Source organism: Trachypithecus francoisi, unplaced genomic scaffold, assembly GCF_009764315.1.
Source record: "Trachypithecus francoisi isolate TF-2019V2 unplaced genomic scaffold, Tfra_2.0 Lachesis_group4, whole genome shotgun sequence".
NCBI lineage: Eukaryota > Metazoa > Chordata > Mammalia > Primates > Cercopithecidae > Trachypithecus > Trachypithecus francoisi.
This window is the reverse complement of record NW_022681469.1, coordinates 51,542,971-51,564,367: the sequence shown is the minus strand read 5'-3', so window position 1 is coordinate 51,564,367 and position 21,397 is coordinate 51,542,971. Positions and strand designations below refer to the sequence as shown.

At 38.1% G+C, this 21,397-nt stretch overlaps 1 protein-coding gene across 1 annotated transcript in view; it reads right to left on the bottom strand.

Annotated features, from left to right (window-relative positions):
- Positions 1-21,017, bottom strand: part of LOC117072854 (laminin subunit beta-4-like) — a 31,918-nt gene extending 10,901 nt beyond the window's left edge. Inside the window, exons 1-6 of the mRNA XM_033193302.1 lie at positions 20,682-21,017; positions 17,897-18,102; positions 16,322-16,522; positions 12,168-12,312; positions 5,965-6,172; positions 2,790-2,928 (exon numbers count right to left, since the gene is read on the bottom strand). Coding sequence (XP_033049193.1) covers positions 2,790-2,928; positions 5,965-6,172; positions 12,168-12,312; positions 16,322-16,522; positions 17,897-18,102; positions 20,682-20,832 — 1,050 coding nt within the window. The 5' untranslated portion in view covers positions 20,833-21,017. The remainder of the gene's footprint in view (positions 1-2,789; positions 2,929-5,964; positions 6,173-12,167; positions 12,313-16,321; positions 16,523-17,896; positions 18,103-20,681) is intronic.
- Positions 21,018-21,397: the final 380 nt, after the last annotated feature.

Below are 21,397 nucleotides of genomic sequence, written 5' to 3'. Positions count from 1 at the left end.
TAAGAATAGAACATTAACAATGTGCTAAGGCCCTCAGCGTACCACTCCCCATTATATCTTCTCTCTCTCCCCTCAAAGACAACCACTGTCTTGAATCTAATTTTTGTCATTCCATGTATCTCTGTAGGTTTTTTTCTACAACCTATGCAGTATTCCTAACAATATGTAGTATTTAAATTTTTTCACCTTATACAAATGTATATTTCTGCAAGTTGATTTTCTATAATGAAAAGTTATGAAAATTATGCTTATATAGGTCATTTAAGCTAATCTACATAGCTCTAGTTCATTCATTTTTACCAGTTTAAAGCATTCCATTGTTTGAACATACAACAATATATTTTCTATTCTCCAGCTGGTGCAAGTGGCTTCTAATTTTTTCCCCTTACAAACAGTAATAATACTTTATGCCTGTTTCTTATTTCAATGTCTATATTGATCGTATCAAATCCTATTTAAATATTTTTCAAATATAGCTGGTTGTTAGCCCTTGTCTCTTGTTTGTTGGTCATACTTTCATACTTTCTTAGATTTTCTTAAACATAGTAAACATTCTTATTTTGTATTCTGTGTCTAATAATGGTAATATCCTCTGTCTCTTGTGTCCTGACTTTGTTGTTCATTATTTCTGATGACTCTCGTTTAAAGGTAATTTGTGCCTGGGCACAGTGGCTCATGCCTATATTCCCAGCACTTTGGGAGGCCAAGGTAGGTGGACCACTTGAGGTCAGGAGTTTGAGACCAGCCTGGCCAACATGGTGAAATCTTGTCTCTTCTAAAATTATAAAAATTAGCCGGGTATGGTAATATGTGCCTGTAATCCCAGCTATTCAGGAGGCTGCGGCAGGAAACTGGCTTGAACCCAGGAGGCGGAGGTTGCAGTGAACCAAGATTACGCCACTGCACTCCAGCTGGGGCGACAGAGTGAGACTCCATCTCAAAAACATAAAAAAAAAATTTAAAGAGGCAATTTGTATTTACATGTTTGGGGGAAATTCTTGATGGCTAGGTTTTAAGGTCATTCCTTTGGAGGGGATTTTTGTTTGCCTCTCTCAGGCATCTGGGAGTACTACCAACCCAGGGCTACTTCAAATGATACTAGGGTTTTGAGGGCCACCCAAGTAGTATAAATTCTAGCCTCCAAATTGTATGGGAGCCACAAATTGTGGTTAGCAAAGCTTAGTGGAAATGTTACTCCCCAATTCAGGGGCAAGTTTTTCTACTGGCTCTGGCTGTGTGTGTGTGTGTGTGTGTGTGTGTGTGTGTGTGTGTGAGAGAGAGAGAGAGAGAGAGAAGAGAGAGAGAGAGAGAGAGAGATTTTAATATTTCACTAAGAATTTTGCCATTTGGGGTCCCAGTTCTATGCAAGAATCTTGTTGTCTCCTGTGTGGCCTTTGCTTTCTGTCTTACATACATGGTGACCATTAAAACCCAAAGCTTTAATGCTCCAGGGATTGGCAGATGCCTGCTGCCTGCTGTCAAGTTAGTGCTTGATTACCTCTGAATTCATGCTTTCCTGTCATTTTTGGCCTCTGAGACTATCAAAAGTTTCTTACTAATTCAGCTATGCATTAAAAAATCTAAATAGCCAATCTAATATTTTTATGTGTTTTTTCAACTACCAGGGTTCCTTAGGATATTGGCTCACCATATTTTTAGAAATGGAAGTCCCTTCCTGTACCTTTGGGCATATGTAGGGGTTTGCCTAGAGCAGCAGCCTGCAAACTTTTTCTGTAAAGGGCCAGTTAGTAAATGCTTTATACTTTGTGGACTATAAAGTCTCTATCCCAAATATTTAACTCTCTGTCATTGTAGTGCAAAAGGAGCCATAGACAATACAGCCTGTGGTCATGTTTTGCTATCCCTTGTTCTAAGTATATGCCTAGAAGGGGAAATCCTGGGGCCTTCCTTTTTGCTACCCTATATATGTAACCTCTTCCTATCCAATCCCTTTATTTCCTGGTATATTACTTCCTGTTCTGTTGCTTTCTGCTTTTTGTTGTTGTTGCTGTTGTTTTTGAGACAGAGTCTTGCTCTGTTGCCCAGACTGGAGTACAGTGGTGCAATCTCGGCTCACCGCAACCTCCGCCTCTGGGAAGAGCGATTCTCCTGCCTCAGCCTTCCAAGTAGCCGGGATTATAGGTGCCCGCCACCATGCCTGGCTAATTTTTGTATGTTTCGTAGAGATGGGTTTTTACCATGTTGGCCCGGCTGGTCTTGAACTCCTGACCTCAGGTGATACACTCGCCTCAGCTTACCAAAGTGCTGGGATTACAGGTGTGAGCAACCATGCCTGGCCAAATGGAGCATTTCTTTTGAATGAGATTTTTTTTTTTTAGTTTTAGGATACTCTGATGAGATTTCATGCACATTTAATTACAAGAACCTTACAACAGTTAACTCTCATTTCTTTGGTTTGTGAGCTTTTAAAAAGTCTATTCCTTTCCCCGGTGTCAGAAGGGAGATGCTCTGACCTCATATCTACCACTAATTAGCTGTGTGACCTTAGGCAATCACCTAAGCTTCCTGAGTCTTAGTTTCCTCATTTCCAAGCTGGTGTTAGTATCTGCCTTGGTACAACCCCAGAATTGGTCACAATTAATACGACGATGCTGAGAAGTGCTCTGTAGAACATTAAATACATGCATGATACTACCCAAATCTTATTTTATCCTCACAATAATCCCATCAGACTCGTAAAGCAAGCATAGCATTGGCATACGTAAAAAGTACTGTGATGTTTCTACCCTCAAAACCTATTTCAGGTTAGCTTCAAAGAGGACAAATACCTGCAGCACATTCTTTTTTATTTTTGTTATATTGGCAGTCAGCTGTGTAATGGTAGAGTTTGTCCGTCTGTGAGTGATTTGAGCTTGTTGCAACTGGTTCAATGTTTTGTCAAGATTTAATAGAACATTTGCTGCTTTCCTAAGGTAAGATATTAACATATCAGATTAGATAAATACACAATTATTCACTTATTTCACCTTGAGAGAGTTCACTTGACTCAACCAAATACTTTACTGAATTATTAAGTAAATTTAAATTACTCTTAAACAAGAGAAAGTGCTGAAGTCTTCATTTTGAGAAATAGGTATATTTAAATGCCAACAAAAGAAAACCCCACACACGTATATATTCATACCCAGTAGACACAGATTTTGTTAAATATGGAAATTAAGGATACAGGTCTTGTTTCTTTTGATTTGTCGTAAGTAGAGAGGTTTGGGGTGATGTAACTATCAATCTTTGCAAATAAAAACTATCCTGTGAATTCCAATTTCCCTGATGTCTTAAATGTAAGCTACACTTTCTCAATCTCTATTGGAGTGGGGGTTGGGAGGGTCAAGAGGCCCCACAGAGAGCAAAGAGAGGACTACAGGCCCTGCATTTTCAGGCTTGTTTATTCAGTTAGCTAAGCTTCACTGACATTCCAGCCACTAAGAAGCCCAGTCAGAGGTTAAAATCACAAGCATTTCAAGTGATATAGTCTTTCTGCAGAAAGGAACTCACCTCAAGTCAACAATCACCAAATACTTAGATCTGTGGGCTCAAAACCACCTTGAGAAGAATGTACTGAGGGAGTGAAATATCAGACAGACCTTTGCAGAAGCATCATTAGAAATGTGTGTGCCCACAGTAGAGTTAGCTATATTGCAAAATATTCCCTTTATCACCCAGCTCATCCTTTCCTCCTAGTGGTAATCTGTTTCCCTTTCTAAACTTCAGGAGCCTTCCTTCCTCATCATCTCACTGTCACCAGCATTTCATTTTTGTAACATTCCTAGGGTACCAGTGTCCATTTTTCCTATTCCCTGCCACCATTATCTTTTTATTATATTCTTTTTTTCCTTTAGATTTTTAATTTACTACTGCAGGTCAGGCATGGTGGCTCATGCCTGTAATCTCAGCACCTTGGGAGGCTGAGGCAGGTAGATTGCTTGAAGCCAGGACTTTGAGACTAGCCTGGACAACATAGTGAAAACCCATTTCTACTAAAAATACAAAAATTAGTTGGGTGTGGTGGTGCATGCCTATAATCCCAGCTACTCAGGAGGCTGAGGCATGAGAATCACCTGAATTCGGGAGGTAGAGGTTGCAGTGAGCTGAGATCATGCCACAGAACTAAAGCCTGGACGACAGAATGAGACCCTGTCTCAAAAGAAAAAAAAAAAGAAAAAGATTTTCAGTGTACTGCTTATTATAGCAAATTTAGAAAATACCCAAAAAGAAAAAAAAAGTAAGAAAGGGATCTTGCCGTCTTTTAAAATGTTAGGATATTGTAGCAAAATTTTTTATTTTCATAATTCAGATCCTCTTTCACGTATAAATTGTTACCTGCTTTTTGTTTTTCAACTTCCTGTTCAGTTTGGATGTTACCTGCTTTTTAAAAAGCATTACCATTGAACTATAAGAACCTCTGCGTGTTATTAAACATCTTATATCACCTTTTTTTTATTTTTTGAGATGGTGTCTCACTCTTGTCACCCAGGCTAGAGTGCAATGGTGTGATCTCAGCTCACTGCAGCCTCTGCCTCCCAGGTTCAAGTTCAAGCAATTCTCTGCCTCAGCCTCCCGAGTAGCTGGGATTACAGGCTCATGCCACCACACTGGCTAATTTTTGTATTTTTAGTAGAGTCAGGGTTTCGCCATGTTGGCCAGGCTGGTCTCTAACTCCTAGCCTCAAGTGATCCACCTGCCTCAGCCTCCCAAAGTGCTGGGATTACAGTTGTGAGCCACTTCACCCAACCCATCAGTATCACTTTTAATTGCTGTGTGACTACTTGATTTTTTTTTTTTTTGAGACAGAGTTTTGCTCTTGTTGCCCAGGCTGGAGTGCAATGGCGCCATCTCCGCTCACTGCAAACTCCGCCTCCCCAGTTCTAGCGATTCTCCTCCTCAGCCTCTCAAGTAGTTAAGATTATAGGCATGTGCCACCATGCCCAGCTGATTTTGTATTTTTAGTAGAGACAGGGTTTCTCCATGTTGGTCAGAATGATCTTGAACTCCCGATCTCAAGTCATCAGCCCGCCTTGGCCTCCCAAAGTGCTGGGATTACAGGCGTGAGCCACCGTGCCCTGCCTACTTAATCCTTAAGGAATTGCTGTGCAGTTAATCTTCCTGGTTTTAAATATTAAACCTGGAAGGGGTTGGACTTTTGGATGAACCTGGTGCACTTCATTTGTACATGTGGATGATGAGACAGTGACAATGGGTCAGATCTCAGTGATGGGGGGTGTTGAGAGGGCCACCACCTAACTGATCCTGTAACCCTGACCCACAGCACCCCATGCTCATAAAAACATCAACATGACTTTTTTTTTTTTTTTTTTTGTTGGCTAAGTCAACAGGACAAAAGGCAAGAGTTAGTTAATTCTGTCTAGCATAGATATCATTTTCATCTTGCAGTACTCCTGGAACTCTAGTGTCCATTTCTTCTGTTCCCCATCATTACATTGGGTTGGTGCAAAAGTAATTGTGGTTTTGGCCATTACTTTCAATGGCAAAACCTGCAAATACTTTTGCACCAACTTCATATCTTTTTACTGAGAATGTACTGAGGGAGTGAAATATCAGACTTTTTAAAAAGATTTTTATTTCAAAGTACTGCTTAGTATAGTAAACTTAGAAAAATCTATACCAATATTCCAACCACCTATTAAAATATTGGCATATAATGAGTATTTAACATTTATTGGTATGCATTGGTATAAAAAGGTATCAGGCCACTGGAAAGGCATTTCGAGTCTAAGAAAACAGGAAGAAAGCATCTCTGAACCCTGCCGCCCAGATACCCCAGCTTCCTGGGGTATCTCCAAAGAGAGCTCAGCCCTCAACTTGGACACTGAACTCTCAGAAGGTAATTTCATTTGAATGCTATAGCTCCCTAGGCAAATATTTTCCAGATGTCCTTTCAGCAGATGGTCTGTTAGAGCAAGATAAGAATATTACTACAGTACTTACTCAGCTGCTTTGGCCTTCACTAGAAGCTTTTGGGCTCCATCTGCTTCTTCATTTAGCCTGTTTTCATCTGACCTGTAATCCTCACAGAGTTGCATAAGTTTCTGTATTTTGTCAGGTTCATCGGTTAGATTTTGGGATGGAATTGGTAGGTGAATGTCGAGTACACCATTTGCAACCTTCTCTATGTCTTCTGGAGGCACGTTTTCCTCTTAAATAAGAAGGAGGGTTTTAGGTAATCATGTCTCCTTAACAAATACTGTATCTTAAAAGTATAACCACAATGATGTCTCAGCCAACTGCACTAGGATTTGATTAGGTGTTCCTAGAATACAGGGATTAGATTGTAGGTGTCCCATAGATTCTTCTTCATCCTCAGCTGTCCCTTGTCTCTGGAAGAAACACTGCTGGCTGAGTGCTGAATACTTGCTGAACAAGTGCTTGTTGGAAAAACAAAATACTACAGACTTGGAACATTGTGTGTATTCTACAAAATGCCCTGAGAATGATTTATTATAAGTACATACTCAAAAGCAATCCCTAACATGTTTAGATACCTGTCATGAAAATTTAAGCACAGTGAATGAGACATTGGAGAAGCACTGCGTCTGAAGTCAACAAAACTGGATTCTGGTCCTCCATGACCTTAAAAAGGCTCACAATTTTTGGTCATCTATGTAATTGGGTAATTGTACCTGATACTACGACTCAAAGGCCTATTCTGGGATTGGAGTGAGACAATACAGAGTAAAGAAATACGTTAATAGCATGTTATAAATAAACTTTCTTTTCTTTTTTGAGACAGAATCTCACTCTGTTGCCAGGCGGGAGTGCAGTGGTGGTGCAATCTTGGCTCACTGCAACCTCTGACTTCCTGGTTCAAGTGATTCTCCTGCCTCAGCCTCTTGAGTAGCTGGGATTACAGGTACGCACCACCATGCCCAGGTAATTTTTTTGTATTTTTAGTAGAGATGGGGTTTCACCATGTTGGCTAGGATGGTCTCGATCTCCTGACCTCATGATCTGCTCACCTTGGCCTCCCAAAGTGCTGGGATTACAGGTGTGAGCCACCGTGCCCCACCAAAGAAACTTTCAAATACATCCATGCTCTACTTTCCAGAAAAGTAAATTTGGCCCCTATTGAGAACTAAAGTGGAAGATGAACTGTTAGAGCAAGCTTGTTCGACCCACAGCCCGGGGCCCACATGTGGCCCAGGACGGCTTTGAATTTGGCCCAACACAAATTCGTAAACTTTCTTAAAACATTATGAGTTTTTTTGTGTGTGATTTTATTTTTATTTTTAGCTCATCAGCCATTGTTAGTGTTAGAGTATTTTATGTGTGGCTCAAGACAATTCTTCCTCTTCCAGTGTGGCCCAGGGAAGCCAAAAGATTGGATATCCCTGTGTTATAGCAAAGCCATTTGTCACTCTCCAGCTACTTACTAACACCTACAATTCCTATAGGGAAGCTAGAGATGAACTAGACGTGGATCTTCTCCTCAGGCGGCTTGCCGTCAGGTGAGGACCTATAAGTCGTTATATACAAATGTTGATCACAAAGGAACAGAAGTGATCAATATAAGGCAAAATGCTATGGGGTTCAGAGGAAGGAGAAAATACTCCAGGAAGGACTTCAGGTGCATTGAAACTGGGCCTGGGAGGACAGCAGGTTAAACTTGTGGAGACTGTGGGATGTGGGGAGGGGTAAGAGATATTCTAAACTGAGAGAATTACAGGAGCTAAAGCTCATGGTGGTACAAGAAACTGCATGGATCACTCTTGGAAGGACAGTAGGGTGCTTAGAAGGGCTGGGAGCAGATGGCACAAGTCCCTGTGTCAGAGGCTGAGGAACTTAGACTTTATTCAGAGAATAGTGGGAGCCAAAAATGATTTTCAGCATTTGAGTGACATGACATGAGTATATATTCTGCTTGTAGTCATTTTACTTTAGCTATTTTTCTTAATATAAATGAAATAGTTTACTTTCTGTAATATTTTTGAAGCAATGTGACAAGAATTTTTTTGTGAGTAAAGTAAAATGACATTTTAAATAGAATCAGGGAGTTGGCTCTTTAAAGAAACATACTTTTTCTTTTTCTTTTTTTGAGACGGTATCTTGCTGTATCGCCCAGGCTGGAGTGCAGTGGCATGATCTCGGCTCACTGCAACCTCTGCCTCCCGGGTTCAAGCGATTCTCCTGTCTCAGCCTCCCGAGTAGCTGGGATCACAGGCGTGCACCACCACATCCAGCTGATTTTTATATTTTTAGTAGAGACAGCATTTTGCCATGTTGGCCAGGCTGGTCTCAAACTCTTGACCTCAGGTGATCCACCTGCCTCGGCCTCCCAAAGTGCTGGGATCACAGGTGTGAGGCACCACCCCCAGCCAGAAAGAGCAGCTTTTTAATTAAAAAAGTTCTAGTACATCATACTGAATGGGCAAAAGCTGAAGCATTCTCCTTGAAAACCAGCACAAGAGAAGGATGCCCTCTCTCACCACTTCTGCTCAACATAGTATTGGAAGTCCTGGCCAGAGCAATCAGGCCAAAGAACGAATAAAGAATACCCAAATAGGAAGAGAGGAAGTCAAACTATCCCTGTTTGCAGATGGCATGATCTCATATCTAGAAAACCCTGTAGCCTTGGCCCAAAAGCTCCTTAAGCTGATGACTTCAGTAAGGTCTCAGGATACAAAATCAATGTAGAAAAGTCACTAGCATTCCAATACATCAACACAGTCAAGCCAAGGGCCAAACCAGGAAGGCAAACTCATTCACAACTGCTACAAAAAGAGTAAAATACCTAAGAATACAGCTAACCAGGGAGGTGAAAGATCTCTACAGGGAGAACTACAAAACACTGCTCAGAGAATCCAGAGTGACTCAAACAAATGGAAAAAGATTCCATGCTCATAGATAGGAAGAATCAATATCATTAAAATGGCTACACTGCCCAAAACAATGTGAACATTCAAGTTTATTCTTATCAAACTACCAATGACATTCTTCACAGAACTAGAAAATATATTTTGAAGTTCATATGGAATAAAAAAAAGAGCCCGACTAGCCAAAGCAATCTTAAGCAAAATGAACATAGCTAGAGGCATCATGCTATCTGACTTCAAGCTATAAGACAGGGCTACACCAAAACAGCATGGTGCTGGTACAAAAAAACAGACATATAGACCAATGGAACTGAAAGGAGAGTCTGGAAATAAGATCACACACTTAGAACTATCTGATCTTTGACAAAGTCAACAAAACCAAGAAATGGGGAAAAGACTCCCTCTTCAACAAATGGTGTGGGATAACTGGCTAGCCATATGCAGAACACTGAAACTGGACCCCCTCCTTACATCTTATATGAAAATTAACTCAAGATGGATTAAAGACTTAAAGGTAAAACCCAAAACTATAAAAAACCTTGGAAGGCAACCTGGACAATATTATTCAGGACACAGGCATAGGCAAAGATTTCATGATAAAGACGCCAAAAGCGACTACAACAAAAGCAAAACCTGAGAAATGGAATATAATTAAAGAGCTTCTGCACAGCAAAAGAAACTGTCAACAGAGTAAACACAATCTACAGAATGGGTGAAAATTTTTGCAAACTATGCATCTGACAGAGGTCTAATATACAGCATCTATAAGGAACTTAAATCTACAAGAAAAACACAACCCCCTTAAAAAGTGGGCAAAGGATATAAACAGATACTTTTCAAAAGAAGACACGCTTGGGGCCAACAAGTATATGAAAAAAAACTCAACATCACTGATCATTAGAGAAACGCAAATCAAAACCACACAGAGGTACCACCTCACACCAGTCTGAATGGTGATTATTAAAAAGTCAAAAAATAACAGATGCTGATGAGATTGCAGAGAGAAAGAAACACTTATACACTGTTGGTGGGGGTGTAAATTAGTTCCACCATTGCGGAAAACAGTGTGGCGATTCCTTAATGACCTAAAAAAAGAATTACAATTCGACCAACCAATCTCATTACTGGGTATATACCCAAAGGATTAGACATCATTTTATCATAAAGACACACTCACATGCTTGTTCATTGCAGCATTATTCACAGGAGCAAAGACATGGAATCAACATATATGCCCATCAATGATAGACTGGATAAAGAAAATGTGGTACATACACACCATGGATACTATGCAGACATAAAAAAGAATGAGATCATGTACTTTGCCAGAACACGGATAGAGCTGGAGGCCATTATCCTTAGCAAACTAACACAGGAGCAGAAAACCAAATACCACATGTTCTCACTTATAAATCGGAGCTAAATGATGAGAACACATGGACACATAGAGGGGAACAACACACACTGGGACCTTTTAGAAGGTGGAGGGTGAGAGGAAGGAGAGGATCTGGAGAAATAACTAATGAGTACTAAGCTTAATACCTGGGTGATGAAGTAATCTGTACAACAAACCTCTGTGACTTGAGTTTACAAACCTGCATATGTACTCCTGAACTTAAAGGTTAAAAAATAAAGTTCGAATGAAAAGTGAATTTACTTCAATCACTTATTCATTTATCAAATAGTTATTCATATTTATTATGAGATTATAGATTCAAATTTTTATATATAGAACTTTCAGGAGAAGTGATACATCCCTTTGTTAATAAGGCATTCAGATTTCAAGAAAAATATTAAGGTGGTCAAAGAAAAGCTGAATAGTATGGTCATCATGTAATGTAATGATAATTTTATTGGGGCTTTATAGCCAGGCAAAGAGGAGAAGCAAGAGGTGGGTAGAGGGCACTGCAAGGCATGAAACCTTCCTGGTCACCAGGGCTCTAGGGACACTGAGCAGTAAGAAGTTTCTTGTATGAAAAAAGATTTTTCTCTATGCCTAGTTGTAATAATAGTTCTTTATGCCTTTAGTTTTAATAATCTGGACATAGATTTCTTTCAATTCCTCAAGTTAATTAAAGTAAAATATTTATTAGAAATGTATTCAGTAGCAATGAAGAGTAATAAGAGGACAGGCTCTATGACCCAGCAAACTAGGTAGAAAGGAGGTCATGTAGACCCTGTTCCACCAGTTCATGCGATTAGTTTAGCAACTTTGATTTTGATGTTTGTTTTGGTGCCTTTTCAGTCCAGCCTAATCCTAGACTTGAGTCCAGTCAATACTGATTCATCCAGCTAAATCATTGAAAGTTTGCTTTTGAATAAACAAAATGTCCAGTAGACTGATTCTACCCCATTTGTTTTTACTATTTTTGTCAAAGGTAATTTCCACCTAATTTTTGTTTATCTTGAAAATAACAGCTAGAAACCGCCAATTTCTAGAAACACTGAGATAGGAAAAATCAAAAAACAAAAAATCTTGGCCATAGGGGTCTCTCACACATATTAAGTAGAATAATGAAATGATTAAAGAGATTGTAATGGATGCTGCAATTGCCAATTCATGTATAAAATGTTCAATTATTGAATTTGGAAAATGGTTATGGAAAATAAAGCCTCTTCAGATTAATCTTATATATCTGTGTGTGTGTGTGTGTGTGGTGTGTGTGTGTGTGTGTGTGTGTGTGTAGAGAGAGAGAGAGAGTAAGGTTTCAGGTCAATTTCCAGCTTCAGTACTTGATGTTTTAATCTTTACTGATTCTCTGGAGTTTAAAATGAGCCTCTCCCAAAGTAAGGCATAAAGTACAATAAATCAGCTACTTTTGGTCAGCCACAGAGAACCAACAAAAGAAGACTTGGAAAATAGTCAATAATAGCTAATAATCAAATTTTTAGATGCCAACTCACTATGATATTTGATATCTAATTAAAATTCAACATATCTTGATCTCATATCATTTCTGTCAGCAAAGAAAATTACCGAATCCTGATGTTAGGGAATCTGATAGAATTGTCATGTTGAACTTTCCTTTAAAAAAAAACATAAAATAACTTTAAACACAAAGTTCATATGTTTGGAATTTTAACTAAATTCTAGCATTTGTTACCACATTTATCTTTTACAGAAAGCTGTAATGTTTTGGCACAGAGTTGGTATTTTGAGATTATTTTCATTAAGGAATTAAAAACCAAAGGGTGTATCATTTTTCTGATTTAGGCTTGTCATTTCCAATTAATGTAATTAGGAACTGGCTATGATGTTTGACTACACATTAAAAAAGGGAAAAAAACAAAAACTAGTCCTAATATATTTTTTAAAATTACCTAACAAAAAGTTTTTCGCTTTTTTGATGAAAAGATTGATTTTTTTTTCTTCAGAGTCACTTTGGTTTCTGGTATTTCCCAGTTTTTCCCTTAGCTGTAAGGCATTGTTTTTGGAGACTTCTGCCAGTTTACTTATATTTTTGATCTGGAATGAGAAAAACACAGTGAAGAAAACACTCAACAAAGGCATGTTCTTTGATGTTTAATTATTTAGCTGGACCAAATAAAACTGTCACTAAAAACTAAATACAAGTCTAGATAAACCATAGATTCATTTGCAAGGAATCTTTTACAAGGTGATTACTGTCTCTTCTCATTATCATGTTTTCTTAATATCATTAATTTATCTTTTAGAACATTATTGACCTAGTGCTAATAAATTTTTCTAATATAAGTCTAAAACACAAATTTTGTTTTAATGGGGCTTTAGCATTCTTTAATACCAACTTTCACAGAAATTACATAGGACTACTTACCTGCAGTGGTCATCATGTTTAATAGGTTGAGAGCATTTTCTTTCACGTAAGTTAAAATGTTACTCTTCTAAACATTCCTCAAATTCAAGTAATGTACTTTCTTTGAAAACTAACAAAAAAGCATTCCTTCTCTTAATAAATGAGCTTGAACTGAGAGTGGGCTACAAAGATAAATTCCAGACACTTTGTACTCTTGGTAGAGGAAGGATAGGAATAATAGGCTAGCAAACTAGAAGTGCAAATTCTTAACTGTGTGATCTGAGAAAGGTCATGGACTTTTTCTAGGGATTCCAACAAATTAGAGAGAGACAAAAAACCCAGAAGCAACAGGACAATATTGCCAACAAGCTGAGCTTTATTGAATAAATTAATTGTGACAGAAGTAGGGCTAATTAGGATCAAACATAATTATGAAAAAAAAAATCCACTGGGCACGGTGGCTCACACCTGTAATCCCCAGCACTTTGGGAGGCCAAGGCAGACAGATCACTTGAGGTTAGGAGTTTGAGGCCAGCCTGGCCAACATGGTGAAACCCCATCTCTACTAAAAATACCAAAATTAGCCAGGCATGGTGGCGTGTGCCTGTAATCCCAGCTACTGGGGAGGCTGAGGCAGGAGAATCGCTTGAATCCAGGAGGCGGAGGTTGCAGTGAGCCGAGATTGTGCCACTACACTCTAGCCTGGGCCAGACAGAGTGAGATTCTTGTCTCAAAAAAAAAAAAAAAAAAGAAAGAAAAGAAAAAAAGTTCCCTTTATTTCCCCACAAAAGGAGCCTGCTTAATTTGAGCCAAACAGATTTTTAAGAAAATGATTTAAATTTTAGTCATTGACAAATGATAAAACAAAAAAGTATTTACACGATTAAAAATGTGTATCTTTTTTTTCAGAGTTGATACTTAATTCTCTAGAACTTTCTTAGCTTTAAAATGGATAATAGTAAGAATGGATTGCAGTAAAATGAGAATTCCAGAAATAAAATACCCTAGGCACTAGCAAAGCACCAAGTGATACAGAGGAAATCTCGGTGTAGGTTAGTTGATACCATATTCAGAAAGAAAGAGATCATGAAATTACTTCACTCTTAAAACATCCCTCTGCAATCCATCTTCTGTCACAACTGACTCCTGAGAATTCTCTCACAATCTCTTCTGGCACTCTTCCTCCTTCTAATCAAGAGGAAAATAGCACACCATTTTATCAACATGACATCCCCTCTCATCGTTTTCCAATTCTCCATTTATGTGCTGATTAAACTAGATTCTGCTAATACAGATTTCAAGGATAATTTTTTAACACTGATAGCTTAACATATTATTGACCTAATGATATGATCAAGTGGCAATCAAGACTGCTTTAAATGAGGGTGAGATTTCTATTTTTTTGAGAATTAGCAATATAATAGTTTAAAATTACATTAAACAATTAAGGAGTGTTTTAAGCACTGGGACATAAGACCAGGATTTACATTGCTATGTTTGCTGCTGTATTCTCAACTTGTAGATGGATGCCTGGCACATAGTAGGTGGATATTTGTTAAAGCAATGAAGAACCACATGTGAATGGAAAATGATGTGGCAATACAGAATTGTGACTATGTAAGTAAAGTTTCAAAATTTATGTAGGGATATGTTCCAGATTGGCTAATCAGATGCTTGCTCAAGGATGTAGGGTGTGTGTGTGTGTGTGTGTGTATGTGTGTGTGTGTATATATATATATATCTTGGCTGTGGTTCTCACCCCATTTCCAAGCTTGGACCTCTATCCTTTACTCGATTTTGAGACCCAGATGTCCTTACATATGTTTCCTTTGTATTCAGGAGTGGGTTTTTTTGTTTTTGTTTTTGTTTTAGATGGGGTCTTATTGTTGTCAGCGCAGGCTGGACAATGGCGTGATCTCGGCTCACTGCAACTTCTGCCTCCCGGGTCCCAGCAATTCTCCTGCCTCAGCCTCACGAGTAGCTGGGATTACAGGCATGCACCACCACACCCGGCTAATTTTTTTAATTTTTTATTTTTTGTAAAGATAGGGTTTCACCATGTTGACCAGGATGGTCTCGAACTCCTGACCTCAAGTGATCCACCTGCGTCAGCCTCCCAAAGTGCTGGGATTACAGGCGTGAGCCACTGCGCCTGGCCAGGAGTGGGCTTTTTTTTGCTTGCAAACAAGAATGCTTACTGATACAATATTTAACATATAGTGGTAAAAAATTCAGCTCTTTAAAAGCTTTTTCTTCTTGGTCAGAGGCTCTTTGCATATTGTCAGAAAAGAAATAGATTGGGGAGCACACCACTACTTTGTTTTCAAACCAGAGAATAAAATGCATTCTCACAAAAAAGTCTAAAGAAAACTAGGTAATTAAAAATGATGCTCATTTATAAATATGACCAGAAAAGTAAACGAAATCATTTCAAATTATTATAGATTGAATTATAAGGTACTTAAACATTAAAACAACTTTCTCAGTCTATCAACAGGGGAATGAGTTCAAGGCACAGTTTAATTCCTTTTTTTTTCCTAGTTTAATTCCTATTAAGCTATTTTCTAACATTAAATTCTAACATTACAATGTGTATATTTAGTAGGATTTCAAATATACCCTTATATATTTATGAATTTATGAAAAATTATTCTTTGAGAGATCTATAGTTTTCAACCCTTTAAAAAATTTAATTATTTAAATACTTCTTTTATTATTATTATTATTATTATTATTATTTTTATAAAATAGAGATGGGGTCTCCCTATGTTTCCCAGGCAGGTCTTGAACCCCTGGGCTCAAGGAATCCTCCTGCCTTGGCCTCCCAAAGTGCTAGGATTATAGGCATGACCCACTACTCCTGGCCTGTTTTCAAATTTTTAAGGCTTGGAGTCCTGACATTTCTATGTAGTTTTTGCTGTAAACAAACATGTCCACATGAGTCTATGACTTATGATAATGTACCTTGAATTCTTTCTCTCTTTACACACACACATACACACTTGACCTTCGAATGACACAGGTTGGAACTGCACACCCCCACTTACGTACAAATTATTTTCAATAAAACTTACATTGAGTGTGCCTACCTCTTCTGCCTCCCCTTCCACCTCCTCCACCTCTACCATCTCTGAGACAGCAAGACCAACCCCTCTTCTTCCTCCTCCTCAGCCTACTCAATGTGAAGATGATGATGAAGACCTTAATGATGATCTATTTCCTCTCAATGAAAAGTATATTTTCTCTTCCTTATGATTTTTCTGATAATATTCTCTTTTCTCTAGCTTACTTTATGATTACATTATGGTATATAATACATACATAAATATATATTATTGACTATTTAAGTTATGGGTAAGGTTTCCAGTCAACAGTGGGCTATTAGCATTTAAATTTTGGGAGAATCAAAAGTTATACATAAATTTTCAGTTGTGGAGTGGAAGCCTGGTGTCCCTAAGCCCCATGTTGTTCAAGGGTCAACTGTATACATATATATAATTGGAAAATATCACCATTCACCTCTATTTCTAAATCTACATTCACATCATCTACAATTTATCCCATATTTCCAGGCAAAAGAACACCAACTATCTAGAATCTATCTTCTCACTTGGAAGTTATATGGCAGTTTTATAAATTTCAAGCAGTCTGCTTCTTTATTGCTATAACTTTACAAATAAAACAAGGGAAGGTATTTACCTGATTCTTCAATCCACGAACCTGTTTATCTAAATTATGAATAACAGATTTTGCTTCCTGGGCTTTTTGGAGGGCATTCGTTGAGAGGGTCAGGGAGCCATGACAGCCGGCATCCCCACTGTTCCCTTCCCGGCCCATGCAGACAGCACCGCCACAGGGCAAGGGCACAACACGTGGCACATTTCCTGGGTCTCCACACACCTTGCAAGAGAAATGATTTACATTAAATAGCAACTTGTTGTCAGAGCTTTTTTTTGTTTGTTTTGAGATGGAGTTTCGCTCTTGTTGCCTAGACTGGAGTGCAATCGTGTGACCTTGGCTCACTGCAACGTTCATCTCCTGGGTTCAAGAGATTCTCCTGCCTCAGACTCCCAAGAAGCTGGGATTACAGGTGCCCACTACTATGCCTGGCTAATTTTTTGTATTTTTATTAGAGATGGGGTTTCACCAGTTTGGTCAGGCTGGTCTCAAACTCCAGACCTCAGGTAATCTGCCCACCTCGGTTTCCCAGAGTGCTGAGAATACAGGCATGAGCCACCATGCGTGGCCGTCAGAGCTGTAATGCCATCCAGGCTCATTGAGTGAAGGCACTGCTTTATTCATATGTTTCTTCAATAGTTGTTCATCCTTGGTACATAGGGGTAACCCATTAAACATTAAACATTTCCTAGGTAACTAAACATCTAAATTACTTATCAGTATTGTGTCAGTCTGTCATCCTTTATATTTATGGTTTTCTGAGAAAACAGTCAAACTTATAGGAATTACACATGATTTCACTTTTTAAAAAATATTTATTTATTTATTTATTGAGACAGAGTCTTGCTCTCTCACCCAGGCTAGAACACAAAGGCACCATCTCCACTCACTGCAACCTCCACCTGCCAGGTTCAAGTGATGCTCCTGCCTCAACCTCCTGAGCAGCTGAGATTACAGGTGCACACCACTACCCCTAGCTAATTTTTGTGTTTTTTGTAGAGAGGGGGTTTCACCATGTTGGTCAGGCTGGTCTCGAACTCCTGACCTTAGGTAATCTGCCTGCCTTGGCCTTCCAAAGTGGTGGAATTATAGGCATGAGCCACCATGCCCAGCCTGCACTTTTTATTCTTTTGAGAGAATTAGCCTTTTTCTTATAATGAAGCAAGAGGAGCAAATGTTCATAGCCTGTACTGTTTTAGAAATAGTAAATTATAGTATATTAGGGGTTTAAACTCTAACTCCATATTTTAGGAACCAGAGGCCCATGGTCCTGATGTGATCTTTACTCCCTATAGAACCATAATCCAGGCAGGAGACAACCATACCTTATCTTTCAAACTTTTCTGGTTTGAAATGATATCAAATAATAAAATCAAGCCATAATCTTTACTCTTTGATCAATTCTTGAGTTAAATAAAAATAAGGCTTTTTACAGTATATAATAAAATATATATTTTATATACATACATATAATTATGTATTTATAATATATAATGAAAATAAATTTAGAATGTAAGCTAGGGAAATATCATTGAAGAGGTTCGTATATCAAGTAAAAACCACAAATGCTTTGACCTTACCATCATGAATATTTACCTTTTCATTCAATATTTGGATATCTGGTATCTTAATCTGCTTTAATTTTTCTAATGACAAGTTTCCTTTGGAGGTTAGTGTATTTAGGATGGTAAGAAAGTCATTCCTGGTATTTGCAGAGGTATTAATGGTAGAACTAGTTTCATTAATTTTCTTTTCAGCAGATGATGATATGTGATAATATTTCTTGATGTTTTCTGAGGAGTCTATGTCAATGCAAATTGAAGTAAGGTAAATTTTTTGAAAACAAATGAAATTACGTATCAGCTATTAAGATAATCATTCTATAATTTGGCTACTGTCTTGGTCTCAACTATCACTATAAAATTTCAACATCTTCCTTGAATTTGCATTTGATGGGGGAAGGATTAGCTATAGTATAATAGATATGGATAGAATAGATACACGGCATTGAGATTTAAGTCCACAGATGTGGTGTGAGTCCTGCCTTCACCCTTTACTGCCTGGGCATACCCTTGAGCAAATCAGTTCATCTCTTATATTTTGTTTCTTCCTCTGTAAATTGGTGATAATAATTTGTGAGAATTGAGATAATATGAATATATTCTGTATATATTTCCACAAATATAAGGTATTAACTATGAATACCTATATACACTCAAATAGAATAAACCAACTAAATTTACTTAACCCTATAGAGCAGGAGTTGACAAACTTTTTCTCCAAAGGCCAAATAATTAACGTTTTAGGCTTTGCTGGCCAAAGCATTTCTGTTCCGACTACTCACCTCTGCCATTGTAGAGTGAAAGCAGCTACAGGCAATATGTAAACAAACAGGTGAGGTTGTGTTCTACTGAAGCAGTATTTACAAAGACAGGCTGTGGGCAGGATTCGTCCTGATGCTGTGGTTTCCTGAACCCTGATGTTGTGCTGATAACAATAGCTAACAACAGCTAGTTGGGTGCTTTGTAGGTGCCTGTACTATACTTCCCATCAATTTTCTTCTTCAATCTTCACAAAACAGTGTGAAATGCACATTAGTATGATCATCTTCATTTTACAAATAAGAAAACTGAGGCTCTATTGAGGAAAGTTATTTGCCTAAGTTCTCATTGATAGTAAGAGATGAAACCAGGATGTGAATCCAGGCTGTTTGACTTTAGAGCCTGTGTTCTTAAGCACTTCTCTACATTTTCTATGTTTGCATTATTAATACAAATTTGTGAAAGTAATAAGGTGTGTATGATATATTTTATTGTAAATTATAGTATATTAGGGGTTTAAACTCTAACTCCATATTTTAGGAACCAGAGGCCCATGGTCCTGATGTGATCTTTACTCCCTATAGAACCATAATCCAGGCAGGAGACAACCATACCTTATCTTTCAAACTTTTCTGGTTCTTACAAGACCATACTCTTAATATATCATGTTTTTCACTTATCATGAAAAAAAAGTTCCTATTACTCAGAATTCATTTATTCTTTCATTTTTATGGAAGATTTTCTCCTACCTGTGGAGATAATTCAATTGCCAGCTATTCCCTGAAGGCTTTACTAATGAACCCAGGAAGAATTCCGTTTTTGCTACTCTGTTTTTGAAGCAGCTTTAAGATGGTCTAATAGTCTTAATGCTGTTTGAGGTGGCTTATATTTTTGTCCCCTGCCCCCATTAGACAGAAATAACTCAAAGGTAGGACTTGCTGTAATGATCTGCCTGTTTCTACTGCACAATGTCAGGCATTGGAAAAAAGCCCAGTAACTGCTGTTGGGCTGCAAGTCTGAGAGGATTAGCATGGGGGCAGTTTCACTTTATTTTACCTGGCTGTCAGGTGACCGCTGATGGATTTTGAGTTCTTTTAGTGGGAACTGTCTTCTAGATTAGGAATCAGAATAGATTCCTTACTCATTACATGGCATTTATTAAACAGCATCAATACATCTTTGCTAGAATTTATTTCACTAAATTTAGGCATTCCTTTAGGGAAATTAGGTGTTCCTAACTGCCTTCTATTTTTTTTCTCTTCTAGGTCAAAATCAGATAAAACACAGGAGTATATACATAGGATAACGAAAGCAGTCAAAAGTTTTTTCCTGACATGGATTCATTTTGCCTCTCAATTGGATGTATATTTGCCTCTCAATTGGATGTCTTAGGTGTGAATAAACTCAGTGATGCTTCTCTCAGTAGTAACATGTTGTCCATTTCCAAATATAACAGGGGTATCATCTTGAATAGGAGATGAGCTAATCAAAGTTTTGCTTTAGAGTTCCATTTCTCCTGCAGATTATCTTGGCTTAGGTATGGCTCACATTCAGTTTTAAGAACTATGCGATATGAGTTAAGGGCTTGTACTATGTTGCATGACCTCCACCCTTACAAAGCTCTTATGAGAAATGTTGTGGGTTTTGTTTTGTTTTGTTTTTGCCTCACATTCCTTTGCACTTACGGTTACTGAAAATGGAGTGGCCTATACCAAGAAAGGCATATAAACATGTCTCTCTCATTTGCTTATGGCCATATTAGATTTTCTAAGTTGTTGATTACTCAAGACCCCTTACATGGGTTTGGCACTAGATTACTTTGGGTGTTAGCATTTGTTTAATATCAGACATTGTTTACTTGTTATTTTTGAGTGAATGCTATCCAGGCTCTGTGATGTTTAAAAAGTTGAAATATCCATGAACAAATAATACCTTTAATGGTTGTGTTTGCATGTTCTGAAGTGCTCAGGCACTAAGGTGGTAAGCATAGGATGACTCACTAATGGAATGCACTATGGATTTCATCAAACGTTGTGCACAAAAATGCAGTTTTCCCTTACCCACGATGCTTGCATTAAGGACACTGGACTGCAAATCAATTTCTTCCTGAAGATCTTCAAGTAAGAGGCCTGCTTCATTCTTTGCTCTTTCTATTGTATGTTTCAGATCTTGAAATTCATACACTGCTTTCAATTGTTCATTTAGCTGCATGATTTGTTTTCTATCAGAGAAAATGAGGGTAAATAGTTAAGCTTGTATTATATTTGATATATTGGTGAAAAAATGCCACCAAAATTGCCCTCACTGTTAGGTATTCCTGATTAGAAGGGATTCCTTCTACACAAGTTTTTCATTTGACTGTTTATAATCATGTTTATGTCTCATCTCTTTCATCTTAATTCACCTTCCTGGACTATTGCAACATTCATTTAAAATATGGACAGCATACAAGGAATAGTAGAACAAAGGCTCTCATATCATTCCATTTGGACTGTTTATGCTCTGTCTTCCTTCGTTTTGGGTTTGAAAACATGCATTCAGACATGCTTCAATTAAATCAATCTAAGGGAGCTGGTCTACATCTGGCTTTCAACATATGATAAAACAGAACCATTTACTTAGCCTGGGGTAAAATCAGCTCTTCATTTAGAATCAATCTGCATTCAGCAAGGTTCTTTTTAGTGCAACTTCTGTTCAGGGTCCCAACTCTTACTTTCCATTAGTGACAGGGAGGTTTTCTTGCTGGTGAGTGTTCCCCTGGGTTTTTTTTCCATCA